At 38.3% G+C, this 19,364-nt stretch overlaps 1 protein-coding gene and 1 long non-coding RNA gene across 2 annotated transcripts in view; both read right to left on the minus strand.

Moving 5' to 3' along the window:
• The window catches only part of LOC112159765, a 30,761-nt gene extending 25,287 nt beyond the window's left edge, over positions 1-5,474 (minus strand). Inside the window, exons 1-2 of the long non-coding RNA XR_002921533.2 lie at positions 4,944-5,474; positions 2,238-2,322 (exon numbers count right to left, since the gene is read on the minus strand). This is a non-coding gene — a long non-coding RNA (uncharacterized LOC112159765). The remainder of the gene's footprint in view (positions 1-2,237; positions 2,323-4,943) is intronic.
• Positions 5,475-5,603: 129 nt separating this feature from the next.
• Positions 5,604-11,201, minus strand: kcnk15 (potassium channel, subfamily K, member 15). The gene is made up of 2 exons (XM_024294024.2): positions 9,669-11,201; positions 5,604-9,601 (listed from the first exon to the last, which is right to left on the minus strand). The coding sequence occupies exons 1-2, from the start codon at positions 9,964-9,966 to the stop codon at positions 8,637-8,639; spliced, it is 1,263 nt and encodes a 420-aa protein (XP_024149792.1). The 5' UTR covers positions 9,967-11,201; the 3' UTR covers positions 5,604-8,636.
• Between the last annotated feature and the right edge of the window lie 8,163 nt (positions 11,202-19,364).

Raw genomic sequence — 19,364 nt, forward strand, 5'->3', positions numbered from 1 at the left:
CTTAGAAGGCCCAAAGCACTTTACAGTCACAGTCCCATTCACCCATACACCCACTGATTGTGGCTCCACTGGCACCAACCTGTCCCCCTGGAGCCATGTTGGGTTCATTGTCTTGCCCAAAGGACACTTCCACACATGGACGGCTATACCCGATCAGAGGTCAGCCGCTCTACCTCTGCACCACTGAATTTGTAATAAGCAACCTTTTAAAAACTGGACAAACAAGCTTGACAATCGTTTTAAAGTGGGGGATTCAATGGTTGCATGTCAATCCGAGGACAACACACTTGTTTGAAGTACTTCCATCCACTCATTTTTCGGAATCGGCTTTATTCCTGGTAACGGGGTTAAAGGAGTCCACTCAGCTTCTGAGGGGCCAAAGCTGGATAAACCTTGAACAGTTTGACCATCAATGGCAGAGCATGTTTTAAATACTTTTAATCTAAAATATGTAAAAGAAAATATTTGAAGTTCCAAGAATGTCTATTTTCAGATTTTATCATTTTACTTTCAACATTTCTTTATTTTGTTATAAAATAAATGTTTGCATTTGTGATCTTCATTTTCCTTGTTAATATCCAGCTATTTCACACAACTGCTTTTTTATTTTAAAATTGTGCCTTTTTACCTCCTTTTAGTGGCACAAATTTCACTCCATATTAAGCCACTTAGTGGTTCCCAGCTGATGTTGAATTACTTTTATTTTTTTCTTTTTTGAAGTTTTTTACCCAGTTAAAATTCCAATCTAATCATCTTTTGATCTATTTTCAAAACATTCCTGTTGATCATTTCATTGTGTATATGTGAATTAATTTATATTCATAGGCAGCTGAAAGGTGAACAAACATTTTACGTATAAAATATAAAGCAGTGGAACTCTGTCTTAATTATTCATAATGTTTGTATTTTTATTAATATTTGTATGAACCCTAACTGATTAATTTTAATGTATTTTTATGGTATTTTTATTGTTGTTTCGATATTTTAGATTGACATTTTACACATCTGGTGAAAAATACCCTCCACGCTAATTCTGGCACATTATATTGATACTTTCAATGTGCACCGTCCCTAACAAATAAATAAAAAATATGAATAGATTTTGGCTTATTGAATTAATCCAAAATAATAAAAGAGGACCTGTGTCGTTTTCTTGGACATAGTTTCTGCAGAGCGGCAGGAGTAAGACATTCACCTCTGAGTTGTGGGTGGGACTGTTGAGGGATCCGTGGTGCTGAGAGTTCTCTGTTTACATTCTCCTTCTAGCTTACAACCCCTCACACCCCTAACCTAACAGAACCGGTGCAACAAAAATGGCGAGCAATATTTAACCATCCAGTTGTACGAAGAAAACAAAGACGATTTTACAAATAAGTTCTTTTTCAAACTGCGTTTTTTTTATCTCATCCTGAGTCACAACAATTTGAATAAAGAAACACTCAGAAATGTGTCATTTTCCTTACACGTCCTCCATCATAAGACAAATGCTATAAGAACAGGTTAAAAACACCCTTTTTTTCGGAATGGATTTTTAATCATGTTTAAAATGTTTTATTTTATTTCACCAATCATGCTGTTCCAGGCTGTCTTTCCATTTCCTTTCAGAAGCTGAATCTGGATGTGATTTTCAAGTTTTGTTGGGGTAATATTCACCATAAAACTGCCTCATCTGTCTATAATTTCCACCTTGATTTCATTGAGTCATTGGCGCTGGGGTTGGGGGCTGGCCATGATTGGGCAGGGATCCTGATTTGCAATGTGTTCCCAACATCTGCTGTGCTGTTGTTTTCCTGCAGGAAGTATCACATCACTCTAGCTGAAGTTTTTTTTCCAATCTTTTCCCAGTTAAGCAGCTTTATGATCTTTTTTTCCAGTTTCACTGCAGGTCTAAGCATGCAGAGCGGTTTACACTGCTGTGAGGATTATTAAATCCCTCAAGGTACAGGATTAAATGCATTGGGCAATGACACCAAGGTGATATTCTCGTGTAAAATGCCTTAGAGGTGTTTGTTTGCTCCTACAATTAGAGTTTAAAATCCCTTAAAGCTTTACACTTTTTACCAAACACTATTTTTTATAAATGAGTAGGTGAAAACACAGCTTTTATTGAGTTTTGTTTTGATTTTTACTCATTAATTTCCAGCTCAGTGCAGAACTTTAATTTCTCTGGAGTCTCAGCTTCTTTCTAAAGACACATACTGCCCTCTAGTGGCAGAGTTTTTCCATTTGAGGCTCACCTTTTTTCTCCTTAAATCACCAGAGGGACGTCATCACCTGTAGAGGGCCTCCTTGTCAAAGCTACTGCAGTCGATCCTCTCCTCTCTGTCATGAGATCACAGGATCAACACACTCAAAAACACAGGACTCTGTTCAGTTTGGTTTAAAAAAAAATCTCTGAGGAAAGAGGAAAGAAGTAACAATAAAAGAGAAGTAAACGTGTCAGTGTGCACCCACGAGCAGCCGGTGCAGATGGCGTTTCATAACCAATTACCATTCCTGAAGCAATTGCCCAGTTAGCTGAACATTTATATGTAAAGTAGTGGATTTCTCCAGGAGAGCGACAGATGGCTTAGAATGGATGCCTGGGGATACTTCTGTGGTAACCTCCTGATTTTTCTGCCTCGTTTTGAACCAAAACAAAGCACGAAGACAGAAAATGGAGGAAAGTGTTGAAGTTTCAGCACAAGATGGGATTTTTGTCTCATGGTAAGAGAGGGTGTGTGGCATGAAAAGATTTGGCACTAAAAGATTTCGTTTTTTCTCAATATGTCAATTCAGTCAATTATCTTACACACTTTCACTTACATTACCTATCGTAACTATTTTTTATGTATTTCCATAACTTAAAAATCTATGGGCTCATTCATTTTGCTCACTTATCATACAACCACTTCTAAAAGGATTTTTGTGTGTGCTGACATACACTTAATGCTCACACAAAACATGAGACTCAAATATATTGAATTATAAAAATATTTGTCTTTGATTATTTGTTTATTGTGTTGAATTTACTGCAGAATTTTAGCTCACTTTGTTGGATATAGCTAAGAATACGTATTTAAAAATACAAAAAAGTGCAATTTCTGTAAGATTACTCATATCCACGGTGAAATTTCTTCCTCTTTCTTTTTCTTTTTTTTATCTCTGCACTATAACTTTGTCTTCTTTGTAAATTTGTAATTTGTCTAGTTTTCCTAATTTTCTATCTGTAATGCTGCCGTAACACTGATATTTCCCAACCGTGGGATGAAAAAAGGAGTTTCTTATCTTAAGAAAATTGATAGGCCGTAAAAAAAAAAAATCTAAATCAGAATTCTGGCTCGGTCCCATTTACATCTTTTCCATGCTTCATAGGTAAATTACCGTATTTTCCGGAGAATAATTCGCAGTTTTTTCATAGTTTAGCCAGGGGTGCAACTTATACTCAGGAGCAACTTATTTGTGTGTGTTTTTTAGACATTAATAGAATAATATTTGTTTTTTTCCCCAGTTGTCTTTTTGTTTCCTTTAACAACCGCTAGAGGGCGCTGCACCTGAATATAAGTATTTGCTACTGACAGTGGCAGAAGAAGAGTCGTCCAAAACAAACATGGAAGAGAATCTGATATTTCAGAATCTGAACTTGATATTTTTTTATACAGATCAAAAGATTAATATTATTGTTATTTATTTAGTTTCAGCTTTGCTTAGCCTGGCATATTTTTCTGAAACGTCAGACTTTTCTCTCAAAAGTGCGACTTATACTCCAGAGCGACTTATATAAGGTTTTCTTTTTCTTGATTAGACATTTTTTTGTCCTTGTGACTTATACTCCAGAAAATATGGTAGTTTCTCCGATAAATGTGTCCCTTACAAGGTGGATGGGATTCTACTGGAATTACGTTGTGTCAATGGTTGAAAAGTAGCTGTATGTTAAAATTTTGAGTTTAAGCGTCACTTGCGATGCCTCAGGTGTAAAATTGTTAAATCTTTACCCACAATCAAGGAAAAGCTGAATCCGCAGTATTGAATAATCTGGTAACTGCAAAAACAGGCCCCAATTAACCAGGAAGCACTGCCGAGCCTGACAGTTTGACGGACAGTCTTAGTCCACCCTCTCTACAGTTTACAGTTTGAGGGAAATCGCTGAGTCATCGTGTGCCTCTTCATCCCTTAAAGATTAACTTTTAAACAGACCAAAAATAGTCTACTTTCAGCAATATACCATGAGCTGGAAACATCTATAAGACAGAATTAATTAATTACATAGTGTTTTAAACCGGTGGGGGGAGCTAGAATATTTAATGTGGGAGGGGCAGGAAACTTTGGAAGACGGGTAAAAAAAGAACAGTTTTATTAATCTAATGCAGGGGTTCTCAAAGTTTTTGTAGTGGAGGGCCGATTTAAGAACTGCACATTAGACGAGGCCCAATTTTGGTGAATAAAAATGGATAAATAGAAAAATATTGTTTTTAAAAAACTTTAATGACCAAGTCCTGTCAGAATCTGCTATTCCAAAATCAAGTGCATTAAAATTTCCCAGAAGTCTTTGCGAAAAACTAGCATGCATCGATGCTCACTAGATTAGCGAATATAATTCAAATTCAAATTAATTTTATTTATATAGCACCTTTCATGTAATGAAACAGCTCAAAGTGCTGTACATAAAACAAATAAAAATGCTAGAAAACATTCCCCACACAACAAATACCACAATGCATTGCGGTCGAACAATTTTGAACAAAAAAAAACGTGTCTCGATGTAATTTTTGTATAAACCATCCACATTTTCACTATCAGAACACAGTGGAGTCATAAAAAACGTCGTGAAATCATAGTATATATTTACAGTCTATGCGTGAAATGTTCGTATTTATTAGATTTTCACTTCGCGAAATAGGTGACGTCATATCCTGTATTTAGGAAAAAAACGAAAGAAAAGTAGTGAGCATTGTCCGAATTACCTTTAAAATCCCGAGCACTATATAGTCCGACACTCTTTTAGGGGTTAGGGACGAAATTCAGACACAACCTATATTGTAAGCATCCTTCCTTTCTCCGCAGAAGCAGTAACATAGAAAATGTTGTCTGCCCTCTAGTGGTGAAATGAATACACTGTACCATTGACAGCTGGGTGTAATGACCTTCTTTCCCTGCAGATGTCGCCAGAAACAACAAAACAAAAAAATATTTTTTCCAAGCAATGTACAGCTGGTCGTGATCTATTGAGGGCCGCAAAAACTCTTTGAGGAGCCTTATCTAATGCTTCTAAAGCTTGCATTAATGATGTCTTAATCTTTGTCAATAATAATACTAATATTGACTTAAAGATTTTGACTTGAGGGGGTAGCTGGTGCCCTCTCCCCCCCATAGCTCCACCCCTGTGTTTAAATTAAATTAATCTGTCTATTTCTTATACCTGATTATCACAGAGATAATAGAGCATACTCACCTGCTGTATTGGTTGGGAACACCCTGGACAGTTTAGTATACAAAACACTTTAATATATATATATATATATATATATATATATATATATATATATGTATATTTACTGTATATATAAAGACATTTGCACAATTTTTCCTGACCTCATGTCAAAGTGTAAAAAAGAGACAATATCTACAACTTCAAATTATTTTATTTATTTTTTTGCAAGTTTATCATATTTTTTTTTCTTCAGGAACAAACAAAGGAAGACAAATGACGATGAAAGTTTCAAAACTTCATCCAAACAAGTCAATTTAACCATAAGTAAATATGAAATAATGTGCATGTAACAGTCCTGTTTTTGGTTAGACAACAACAACATAAAAAAAATACTGGAAGAAAGTCACATAGTTAGTTAAAATATCAACTTCCCTGCTGGACAAGTTTCTCCAGCACAACGGGACATAAACGCACAACTTTGCTACATGTCTTTTCTGTGCTACATACATCTATGTGAAAAATCTCTTTTTATAATATATTGCATTGGTGCATCATTCATTCCCTCCCAACATTATTTAAAATGTCATTTAGTTGAAAAAGTTGGTCAAAGTTCCTTAAGGCTTTGTCTTAGAAAAGTAGAGTGACATCTTCTTGTTATGGCGTGGAAAGTGTAGGATTAAGTACGGTGGCCCTGAAGTCCAAATCACACAATGCTAAAACATATGAAAGATCACAAATTAAAAAGATAAGCAAATATTTCAAAAATAACATTATGTTTAAGAAATTTAAAAAAATGAAACAAACAGAAATGTTTTGGAACACAAGTAATTTCTAGAAGTCAAACTGAAATGTTTCAAATGAAACGGAGTAAATAAACAGAAACGGTAGGTACTATGGCACATCGGTGATTGGATGATTATGTTTGAATTATACAGTTGAGCTTTTTCAAGCGTGTTTTCAATGTCTGTGAATTAATAAATGTAGTATGATAAGTTTGCAACATAAAAATAACTTTTAGTTGAAATGTTAGACAAACGTCATCAACCAATCAGTGATGTCCCACTTTACCTTCCATAAAAAAGAAATGTATTTTGGAAATGAATCAAAATTAAATGTTTGAAACAAAAAAATAAACCAGAAAAGGTAGTAATTTTTGGACATTGCTGATTGGTTGATAACATTTTTGTTTCAACCAAAGGTTATTGAGCTTGAAGCAATAATTGATATGCTTCATACTAATCAGAAAACTTTTAGACTGATGTTAAATATTTACATGCAACCAGCACAAAAACTGAGAAATTCATGTTGGCCACATGTAATATATGCAGCCAAGATGCACACTGCTACATTTTAATTGTGTCCAAGTCTAAATGTTATAGTTGGCAGCATGTATTTAAAGTTAAATTTAAATCCCGTAAACTGTCACGCTCCTAAATGTGTGAAATGTGTTGATCCATCCCCCTGAGGAGCGGTGAGCTGCAGAAACTCAGGAACCGTTTGGTGGTTTAACTCTAACCGTGACTGTAATCCTAACCTTAACCTTTCCTCTGGGTCAAAGAAAAAAGTTCTGCTCTGGTCGTACTTATTTCAAAAAATTCCGTACAAATAGTTACTTTCAAACTTTTTATAACCTTGTGAACATTGAAGACACATTTGAAAAAGTTCAAATATCATCATCCAATCAGTTGGTTGGTCAGGGGTCGCCAAGGCCGGCCCTGGACATGGGCGGCCAAGGTAGCTGCCTAGGGTGCCAAATTGCAATGATTAGGCCATATACTATTATTATTTATTTTTTAAGTTTTACACACCACTAATTTCTTGTGAAATTAACAAATAGCAATAACTAAAAACATACATGAAATAACTCAAATTTTGAGAAAATCAATCATTTTGTTCCTCCTTGCCTGTCGCCACCGTATTTTAAGCTAGGTGGTGGCACACAGTGTGGTCGCTGTTAGTGCTTCTTTAAAATTTAAAGGGGGAAAAAGCAGCGAAACAAGCCTTCAGAGACAGCTTTAAGGCCAAAAAGGAGGAAAAACGGGCTCAAAGCAGAAGTCTGTCTGTTTTATTTACATTCAATTGATTGAAAATTAATCCCCCCTTGCATTCTGGTCGAAAAATACTCTTGTTTTTGATCGAAAAGAAGAATTTAACTTTAATAGAAATGTATTCCTATTTTTAAAACCTTAACAACAGAAATATCTAAACTTCTAACACTGGAGAGACTTCTTGAAAAAACGCAGTAATCTGTGCTCAGTGGTAGTACAGTTAACTCTTCAGCCTCCTGTTGCAAAGGTTGGCGGTTCGTGTCCTGAGATTGTTCCTAACAATTTTCTTAAGTGGCTAATATTTAAATTTTGAGAATTAAAATGAATGAACTTATTGCAGCAAATTTCAGCCACAAATTTCAAAATCCCTTTTAGAGCGCCATGCAGCCCAGGACCGACCCCTGGGGGTCGCCACAGAGAGTAAACTTGCAAATGTGGTTTTGCAGAGACATTTACGCCGGATTCCCTCCCTGACATAACCCTGTGTTTTATCCGGGCCGGGGACCGGCACAGGGAGACCCACTTGTAGCTACATAGTTAGGCAGTAGTGTGAAGAGTCCCACACTGGATGAGGCTTAACAGTCCTAAACCCAATGAACAGAGCCATGCAGCCGCAGTGATGTCCCATAGTACCTCCTTCTGCCGGATTCATTTTTTTTAACATTTCATTCTTATTTCTAGAAATAACTTATGTTTTCCTTAATGTTTCTTTTTTATTTTGGTCATTTTTGGGGAATTTTGTTTTGATTTCTAAAATTTGTTTTACTTTTATAATTATCGTTATGATCTTTAATATGTTTTTGCCTTGAGTGATTTGTTGGTGTAATTTGCTCCTCAGGGCCACCGTAGTTTTTTTTCACCTTTACTGTCTACAATCCTTTGGAAGGCTGTACAACAACTATTGAAAATCCTGTTTGTTAAAAGTGCAGAGACAGAAAACTTTTGAACATCATCTCCAAAAAGCTCTTGTTTCTGCTGCAGTACATTCTCTTTTAGCATGCAGGGCACTTAGGCTTACATGCAAGCAAAACACCAACAAAAAGAGAGAAAAGTTTGCTTTAGAAAAGATTTTTTTACCAGCCTTGATCTCTTCGAGGAGATTCGTGGCCTCGGACATGCACATAAAGGAAAAGCCACTTTGATGCCGTTCAGTCCGTGGAAACACGCCGATGCTCCTCTCACACTGATTTCCTCCTCAGACTCCTGAAGCTGTACCCGCGTGAGAGCGTGCTCCTCGGGGATGAGAGCCCCGTGTTCTCTCCGGATTTGGGAAAGCAGCTGTCGATTTTATAGGAGACTGAGTTGTAACAGATGGAATTGACATGGCAGCCGTGGCGGTCGGCGTGGAGAATCAGAGGGCTGTCACACACCTCTAAGCCGTAGCAGTCGCAGGAGGAGCAGAGGGAGCTGAGGCTGGAATCTGGCCTCCGTCCGCCTGCGTTGACCTGAAAGTGAAGCCTCTGCCTGCATGGACTTCCACGCTTCTCCTGGTTCTCCACCGGGGAGGAGATGAGGTTGGTGCGGCTTGTTCCTTCCTCCATCGGCAGGAAGAGTGTTCTGTTGTTGTGCATCCTGGTGCCCCGGTTTCTTCTCTGGTCATGGAGGCCACCTTCCAGGAGGCCTCGGTCTCTCTTCAGAGACGCCCGCTCCTGCGCATCTCGCCTCTCATCCTCACTGTTCATGGTGAGGAACCGGAGAACCACCAAATTAAGAAACGCTCCAATGACAGTCAGCCCCACCAGGATGTACATGAAGCTGAAGGCCACATAGGGCGTCTTCTCCTGCAGGTCCTCCTTCTTCTGCAGGGCCACAAAGTCCCCAAAGCCAATCGTGGTTAGCGTGATGAAGCAGTAGTAGTAAGCGTGGAAGAAGCTCCAACCTTCAAAGTGGGAAAAGGCTGCAGCTCCCACACAGAGAGTTCCAATGCAGGACAGGAACCCCACCAGGACCATGTTCTCCATGGACACTTCTGTGCGTCGACAGCCCAGGCACTGCTTCACCTTATGCAGGAGGAAGCGCACAAACGTGTTCATCCGCTCTCCCAGGCTCTGGAACATGACCAGGGTGAGAGGGATGCCGAGGACCGCGTAGAACATGCAGAAGACTTTTCCTGCGTCTGTTCCTGGAGCTGCATGTCCATAACCTGACAGAGAGCACACGAGAGCCATCTTTAGATTAAAAAAAACATGACAAATAAACTACAGACTTACCAATAGTGGTGATGACTGTTATGGCAAAGTAAAAAGAGCCCGCGAATTTCCACTGTCTCCCGGCGCGATGGGGCTCAGCCTGCAGCACCACTCGCTCGATTTCACGGTAGTCGTCCTCGGAGAAGCGGTACTTCTTCCTCATCTCGCTGCGCTTCTGCTCCAGGATGCGCCTGCGGGCGCTCTCCGTCTCGGACTCCAGCGCGTCAAACACCGCGGCGCCGACCAGCAGGTAGGAGAACATGCAGAGGATGAGCGACAGCGTCCGGACGTTTTGCTTCTTCATCCTCGATGACGGCATGGAAGACGGCAGACACTCACAGGTGGCACCGACGCTCCACCACCACCAGTCTGGCGCGGCAGCCTGTTGCGTTAAACGCAGGCAGGAGGCGCGTGCAGAGAAGTCACACCTGGATTAGTTAGTTTTCTTCATGTATTTGAGGAAAGAAAATGCATTTTTTTTTTGTTGTTGTTGCTAATCTTGATATGGACATCTGTTTAAACCACTCTGGGATTACTTGTTCGCATGCGCAGAGCAGTCACCAATGAAAGCGGCGTGTGATGTAGGTGTGTGCCTAACATTAGAGAACTCCAGCACCATGGACAGCAACCGGTGGACATCAAATGACAGCCAGGCCTGCAGACCTGCATCTGTTACTGAATTACACACCTTCTTATCAATCATTTTTAAGCTTTAACTGTTTTAAATTACATTTATTCATTTTTTTTTTTTGCAACATTCTGAAATGTTAAGTTTTCCAAATCAGCCTCCAACCTTTAAATCCTAATTATGATGTTTGGAAATCAAACATATTTTAGCTAGCAAGTGAAAAATCCTCATATGATTATAAATAGATTTTAAAATAGCTCAAATATAGTTAAAATGATTAAACACAAAACCAACAAACAATAATGCAATTATATAAAGCTGCCTTAAAAATTATAATTTGGATCAGAATCGTGACAAAAGATCATCTCTACGTTTATAAATACTCATGCACAGTATGTACAGTGGCTAAATAAACAAGACAGCTACACTAGATGGTTCTGGAAATGCACTGTAGGTGAAGCTGGTTGCTATGGTAACTGTACTTATACCAAAGGCAGAGTTTTGCCAATCAGTTTACAGGCTGAGGCTAATAGAACCGTAATGATCCTCGTCTGCATTCTGCAAATGATGCTCAGATTAAATCAATTTGTGAAAATATGTAAATAAAGATTTAGGAGTAAAGGAAAATCAGATCTACTCTGCAGGTGAATTATACTCCTTTTTTTTGGTTTCTTCAACCCCGTGCTTCTGTTTTAGTGACTCAATCTGCACGCCCAAAGCTCTATTTTGATACAACAAGCAAAGCATAACATAATCACACATCAGCTGATAAGAGGGGATCGAGAAACCGCAGCCATCCATCAACAGACTGCTTCAGTTTAAATCCATTTAAAAACGAGAGGGGGAAATGATTCCCACGGGGGAAACAATCCAGACTTTTAAAGGAGTGAAATGGGTTGTGCTGTCACCGGCCTCTTCAGGTACAGTTAATCCAGGAATCAAAAACAGGAAAACATGGAGGACAAAGAGCCATTTCACTCAATATTAGGTGTTTTTATGCACATATTTGTATGTCACTTATACATCCTTATACTTTTTGTGCAATTTGTTAATGGGGAAAAGAACAAAGCGAAACACAAGGACCCCTGCTGTGAGCGTCGGGATGTATGATAAGAACATCTTTTTAGAAACACACATCTAAAGGAGAAAAAAAGGCTGAAGACCCACTTTTTTAAACTCATTTTGTAGTTCTGAGATAAAATTTTGATAAATAAAAAACAAAATTATAAAAGAAAGCTTTAACTATCCATATATTTTCTTAACTCACTCTATTATTTTCGGGGTCACAGGGTTGTTGAAGCCTGTCCCACCTACTGTTGCAGGACACACACTCACACCAAGGGAGTAATCAATTGTTTTTGGAGTGTGGGAGGAAGTTTAGAAAGAACATGCCGCTCTCACCTGGTTTAAATCCTACCTGGTAGAACCACGAGTGCGAGCCTTCTCTAAATTTACCTGGGACACAGCTCCTCTGTCTTCTGGGGTCCCACAGGGCTCAATCTTAGGACTACTTCTGTTTTCCCTTCATCCCCTTCCATGGGTTCTATCATAAGAAAACATGGAGTTTTACTGTACAGCACTTCGTAGCCGTTTGGCTGTGTTAAAGCGCTTTATAAATAAAGTTGATTTGATGGAAACTGCACATCAAAAAGGTCTCAGTCAGGATTCAAAGCGAGGACCTTCTCGCTGTGAGAAGAGAGCGCTAATCACCTTATGTATCTGAGAATGTAAACATTTTTTGGTTTATGTAAATCAAAACGTGGAAACATATGAAAGTCAAATATGACTTTCATCTAAAATGACAGATTCACTCACCTGCATGAAGTTAATAAGAAAAATTAAGAATCATCTTATTCTGAACTAAGGAAATAAATGTTTATGGCAACAAATACACATTTTTTTTGAACAAATTAAAGTGTTTAGTAAAGACGCTTAGTGATTATTTGGATTTTTTAAAAGGACTAACATGTTTTGGAACCTTTGTTTTCCATTTCTTCTGCTTTTTGTTTCTTCTTGGCTGTTGTCATTATTAAACACACAGACTCTTTCAAATGTTTTTTATGAAACTCTGCAGTGAAAATTCAGCAGCACACTGCAAAGTATGACTCAGTACTGTCTGTTCACCAAAACAATCCCTCTGTCATGACTACAAGGCTATTATTATACTTCTAGTGTCATTTAAATGTGCATGTATTCCATCACAAGACTCAGAGAAATGATTAATTTTATTGATTGAACTGATAGCAGGCTGGATTGTGTTACAAAAGTAAACAGATTGACAATCAAAGCATATACAAACTTAAGTTTGTCTAAGAATTTAACTGTAAAAAAAAATATTCACATATCAGACTGTAATGGAGTCAGTTTTGAGCTTCATTCTTAAACGTTATGACAGTAAATCGCTTTTATGAACAAATAAACAATGTATTCAGGACACAGATGCTTTCCTATAGAATTTCAGTCTGATCACAATCAGATATACAGAGTGGTAGATTTAAAAAAAAAAAGATCTTATCACAAGATTTTCAACAAATGACTGTTTAAAGACCCACACAGATTAAAAACGTGTTTTTAAGATGTTCTTGTAAGTACCAAACTGTAAATTTTACACTCAAAAATACTTCTCACGCCGCTTTTCTCCTTCAAAATCTGCTGGAATGACGTTGATCGTGTTGACAATTAAATAATTACAGTAAATCAAAGAACATAAACACTTGAGCTCCGGTTGTTAAAGTGTTAATAGTGGATTTTACTACCTCTTTGTGTTTGGTTTGATTTTACGCCGCCTTTATGAAAAGCACTTTGTGATTCTTTCTGTGAAAAGTGCTATAAAAATAAAGCTATTCTATTTTAAGATTGATTGAATTGCTGCAAAGATCTGTGTCTAAATCCAACAGATAACCATAAAAAGCCATAATGTCTGTGGACCACATGCAACCTTCAGTCACATAATTACCAACTGTAAATAATTTGGTTTAAAAATAGTAAGCACCAATGTTACATGAAAGAATTTGTGCTAAAAGCAACATTTTATAGGATGAAGAACAGGTTAATGCTCAGAAAAGAACTAGGACAACACTGAACCCAGGTAATGGCAAAAAGTCTGCTAAACCTTTACCAAAAACTATTCAAAATGGATAGAAATACATGCATAAGGTTAAGGTTAGCATGAGTTATTGTTGTTAGAAGCTCTGAAACAGTCTGCAGACTACTGAGATTCATGGAGCAGTCTGTGGTGCCCCAGCTTTTATATAAAATAGTTATGAAGTTGTTGGATTTTTACATTTATATCTTAAAAATAGATTTCAATAACATATACTATGTCAAACTGCACTATGACACTTATTTTACCTGGGAGACAAAATTTAACAAAGGATATTTATTGAAATGAAGGACAGCAAAATCACTGTTACTGTTATAAATTGGTCTATAATTGCTTAAAATGTGAAAAGAAAGAAATTTCTCTAGATATTTCATTTTTAGGAAATTTTTTATAGTGGAAATAGATTTTATCAACCCATAAGTCTGCAAGTATTTGTATGTATTCAACTGGAACAACCAAAAATAGATTATACTAATATTTGATGTCATTAAAATCAATCATAAAAAAGCAAATTCTTGTCGACTGCTCAGTTACAATAGACAGAATATTTCTATGTGTGCAACGCGGTGACTCCTGCATGGACAGAATCTCTGCAGTGAGACGGTGGAAAGTGAGAATCTGATAGAACGGATGTAAGAAGTTGCAAATGAATCCTAACAGCACGCCAAAGCAGAGACGGAGGCTTCGGATGTGGCTTTCGAGACTTTTCCTAATCTCTGCGCGTGATAGCCGAGCAGATCTTTCCATCTGTCTCAAGCTGGCGCAGAGAAAAAAAACAAAAAAGTGATTCTATGTCATCAAGCAGAGGAGGGAAACGGCAGAGAATGCTGGATGCCTGCAGAGCTCTCTGGTTTCCACAGTAACTAAGAACAAATATAGTAACCGACACCAGCGGCTATTCAGCGCTGAATCTCATGTGAAAGCGCATAAAGCTATTTTGGTGAAATAACCCCTTGTAAAAACAACAATTGTACATGCGTGCTGACATGCCTGTCCTTTTTCTACTGCTGTACTTCACAGTTCAGAGCGTGGACACAGGTCATGCAGTGACTGTGCGGGGATGTGTGAGCAGAGGGAGGGGAGGTTTTCAGTATCGTGTTACCAGATTACTCATTGGCTTTTTTTGTGGGCGCTCAAATCAAGTTTGAATCCTATTTATGTTTTACTGAAATGGGTTCTCTGCTTTAAAAGAAACCATTTGGCTCCACATGACATGTACTAATGTGACATGTTTTTGATGGAAACACAAATCAAATCTGACCATTTCTGTGCTTTTTAGTTTTCTTTTTAGAGTCTCTCATTTTGAGAAAATTCAAGACGATCAAATCTGAACTTGAAAACGACGATTGTCTGGTGCAGAAATCCCTGTGTACCAATCTTTTATAATATTAACTCTGTTGTGAAAAAATAAGGTGTTTAAGACAGTCGTTTTGGATATTCTGAAAGCCTGATGTTTGACAATAAATAGATTTGCTTCCATTTGGAGAAAAAGCCAGCAATCCCATTCAGGAAATAATTTCAGCAAACTCAAATGCTTTACCAGGAGCTGCTGGGACCTTTCTCCCTCATGCTGTCAATTAATTCATCCTCTTTTTTAACAAACATCAGACTTTTATCTGCTCAATAAGCCTAATTCAATTCAATTTTATTTATATAGCCCAATATCACAAAAGAATTGCCTCATTGGGTTTCACGACAGTAATTTTACAGTACCAGAAGGTCGGTCATGATATATAAACAACAGCTAAAAACTAAATAAAACTGGGTATCCCGGCCCTTAGACCCTCCTTCCTGGTAAGGAAAAACTCCTAAAAAAAACTTGATTGAAGAAACCTCAGGGATGCCAACATGAAGGAGAGATCCACTCCAAGGACAGACATGCAGTTTACCAGGACTATTAAAGAAGAATTAGCTTATCTAACTCTAAAACTACATGTCTGAATAGAGTTAAACCAGATAGGACTGGAGGATAGGTGGGTGTGAGGTCCATAGCCAAGTTGAGCCAGAGGCGCAGTCCACGGCCAAGAACAGGAGCACAGGCGATCCACCTGGAATCTGAAATCCAACCAGCTCCACCGGAGGGGATTGGGGAAGAGGAACAACATGTGAATCACACAGCACCAAACACAAGCATAGAGAGCCAAATATAATAAATAATAAAGAATAGAGGAAAGGTGAAGTAAATGAGAATAAAAAACAGAGCTCCAGAGCTGATGTGGATAATAATGAAAGTGGGATGGATACTATCTCTCCACATGAGACCAGGCTTTCCCCAAAATGCACACCAATTGTCCACAAAGCTAAAGCTATTTTCTGGGTACCATCTAGCTAACCAGAGTTCAAAGACGAGAAGCAACCAAATATTTCATCACTGACAAGGTCAGGCAGAGGACCAGAGAAAATGACTGTGTCTGACATGGATTTAGCAATTCTAAGTTTATATTGAGAATCTCTGATCGTCTCTGTCAGGCGTCAGGCTACCATTATCCTCACTAAATGAGGCAGGATCCCGACTAAACATATGACACGTGGGGCAGGAAAGAGGGGTGAAAGAAGAGGAAGTAGAAGTCATCATGCTACAATATAACTTTTTGCTCAGAAACTTTTAACCATCTTGATCAAGTGAGTACATATAATTAGATTGAAGTGGGGGTCTTGTGATGCGCTGGGCAGTTTCCACCATCCATTGCAAGTTCTTGTGGTCCCCAGCAGTGCTGTATCTGTACCAGACTGTGAGACAGCTGGTCAGGACGCTCTCCACGGCACACCGGTTGAAGTTCACCATGATAGACTGAGACAGGTGGTGTTTTCTCAGTGTCCTCAGGAAGAAGAGTCGCTGATGGGCCTTCTTAACCAGGTTGGAGATGTTGGTAGTCCAAGACAAATCCTCTGAGATGGCAGTCCCCAGGAACTTGAAGCTGGAGACGATCTCCACCACCATCTCGTTGATGTAAATGTGGGTGGGATGTGTGTTCTTTTTTGTCTGAAATCCACTGAGTTCTTTCAATTTGTTGATGTTGAGGAGCAGGTTGTTTTCAGCGCACCATGCTGTCAGGTGCCGCACCTCCTCCCTGTAGGCCGTCTCATCATTATCACTGATGAGGCCAATCACCGTAAAGTCAGTACTAGGGATGGAAACTTTCCTGCTGTCTGAATACTCATACGTAGTTTCTGTTTCCATTTTCTTGAGGCTGGAGTCCACCCATAAGAGGAAGGGTCTCATGATGGGTCAGATGTGGCGAATGTGTCACCCCAACTAATGGAACTCCAGATAACCGACGTCATATAGAATTCATAACCTATCCAATCAGAGGCTTTGCAACCTCTTATTTTAGACGAAGCTCTCTCTTCCGCATGATCATTCTCAGTCACAAAGTACTGTCTCTTCAGATGCTCATGCAAAACCGTAGTGCGGCCATGGAACATAAGTTCTGCATTACAGATATTGCATTGGACACTTTTTCTTTTATTTTTCTTATGTTTTCCACATTTTTAAACTCTGTTGGTGTGTTGTTATGGTACCCCAGTCTTCCCAGAACTTCCTGTGACATCACTATTGACCAGATTAGCACCAATGCACAGGTGTGTCAAAGAGAATGGCAGACCCGGCATTAGAAATGCCATGTTTCACTTCTACCACTGCATTATTGTCTTATCTTGAACTATACACTTTTTTTTATCACGTTGCAAACTAACCAACAAACGAACAAACTTCCAACTTGCGTAGAAATATGCCTTCTTGACTGTGAATTAATTTAGCATCCCTGGAGAACAAATCAAACATACCCATATAAAACGCATGCTCAGTGGGTTTGTTTAGGGAAGTGACCGAACTAGTGGTTAACGTTAGAGGAGAGAGGGCTGTTTGTTGTGATAAGACACTAAATGAGATAAAGTGCTGTCTGGTTCACATAAATCAGCTGGTTCTTCTTTTGATGTTCTGCCGGCTTGGGTTTTTTAAGAAAGTCTCTCTTTGGGCACTTTGGGCCTCCTTGGCTGGTCCTGAAAGGTGCTTTATAAATAAATAAATGAGAAAATGAGTGACATATTACATGTAATACTGAACATGCATTTGAGCATCTGAAGAAAAGGATTCCCTCTGTGTTAAACAAAGAAACCTCCAGAAGAACCAGATTCAGTTGGGATCTGTTATGGTTCATTAAAGAGAACAAGAAAAAAACAAATAAAAATACAGTGCAACATTTTTCATAAGCCAAACAAATTATTAATCCTATAGGAACGTCAAGGATGGATGGATGGATGGATAGATGGATGGTGAAGGACTATCTCTGGATTTTAAAAGAAATTCAAACACCATGCTTACTACTTTTTTTTGTGGTAACTATGACATCATCATCAATTTCTGGAAGTAAAACCTAATAAGTATGAACACTTTACAAAGCCTATTTATGGATCCAATGTGTTCTGAAGATAAAAACATAGATGATTCATACAAGAAATGTAAAAAAAAAAAAAAAAAAAAAAGCTGAGACACAATGCATTGTGGTCCATATTCCCCAATCTAGTGAGCATTAAGAGTCTCGTAGGAAATTCGATTTTTGGAATTAGTGTATTTCAGGGGTGTCAAACTCATTTTGGTTCAGGGGCCACATTCAACCCGGACCACTAACATAACAGCAAAGTAACCAATGGTCTTTTTATCTGCAGCTTTGTTTTTTGTTTGTTTTTTTTTTTTTATGTTTTTTTTTAAGTTTTTTTCTCAGTTGGAAAATATGCCTGAAACAACCTAGTAGCGTAATCACTTATTATTATTGTTAATGATATTATTATTATTATAGAACTAATATTATATTTTGAAAAATGAAATTTTGGTAATTGTGGCATCAAACCTGATAATTTTATAGCAACTTAACAGAGGTGAGGCTGGCAGGGAACCAACTGCATCTTACCCAGACAGGTTTTTCTTTTCTTTTGCTCCCTCTAGTGGCGGAATTGCACATTGCAGCCATTTCTTCAATTAACCAAAGTTTGGGGGTACAAACTTGTTTTTTGTTTTTTTTAACATTCTTATTATGTTTTTTTTTTCTTCATCACTGGGCCGGATTAAACCATCTTGCAGGCCGGATACAGCCTGTGGGCTGGTTGTATGTTTGACACCCCTGGAAGGATGCAGTCCTTGAATTTGGACACCACTAAAAGAAGCAAACTGCAGTATATAGTGCACTGTGTAGTGAAGGAATTCGGACAAAACCTGAATGTTTGGTTTTCATGTAATTCGTTTTTGTTTTTTTAATATATGTTCCTGTTAATGGTTTTGTTAAGTTTATTAAAGTTTCTGAATTCCTTCCACCAAGCTCCTGTATTTTGTGTCCTACACCATCATTACCTGAGTGTCACTTCTCTACATTTTTTCCTGCGACACTATTTAAATTCAAATTTTACGTGTTGTTTTTCCACTTTTGCTCACCTGTCTTTACTTCTTATATCTTGTCTTTACATAACAGTAAGGTGTAGGAGTTGTTTTTTTTTTTTCCTTTTTTTTTTTTCCTGTTCTTCATAGACTGTCTGACTCAGCTTCTGTGCAGCCTCACTCAAAAGTACCAGCTACTGGGACGCATTCAAAGACAATCGGACATTTTGAATATTAGTGTTTCGACGTCCAGTTTAAGTGCCTCCAAAATAGAAAGCATTTGAGGTGTTGCAAAAAATTACTGTAAGAATAAAGATAATAGACCAATACACTTAATAATTGTTTAATTTAGCATTAATGGATCAATATAGGTAGATTATATATATATTCTAAATCAAGTGTTTTACTGTCCTCAGTAAGAAGCTTAGATGTGTCGGATTGTATTGATTGAAATATTTACGACCGAGCGGGGGTTCCGTGAAGGCAGCGCTGCAGCCGCCAGAGGAGAAGCTGCAGCCTGGCGATGGTCGGCTGCGGAGACGGATGGTCAGGGCCGTCCCCGTGTGTCCTCAACATGCAGCTGTAACACTGCATTTTCCCCTGGTCCTGCTGCAG

Source organism: Oryzias melastigma, linkage group LG7 (genome assembly GCF_002922805.2).
Source record: "Oryzias melastigma strain HK-1 linkage group LG7, ASM292280v2, whole genome shotgun sequence".
NCBI lineage: Eukaryota > Metazoa > Chordata > Actinopteri > Beloniformes > Adrianichthyidae > Oryzias > Oryzias melastigma.

Bases quoted from the DNA above. Each gene is read 5' to 3' on its own strand.
- kcnk15 (XM_024294024.2), bottom strand. From the start codon at position 9,966: ATGCCGTCATCGAGGATGAAGAAGCAAAACGTCCGGACGCTGTCGCTC. The intron at 9,602-9,668 runs GTAAGTCTGTAG...GCTCTCTGTCAG, and splicing joins AACAGTCATCACCACTATTG to GTTATGGACATGCAGCTCCA.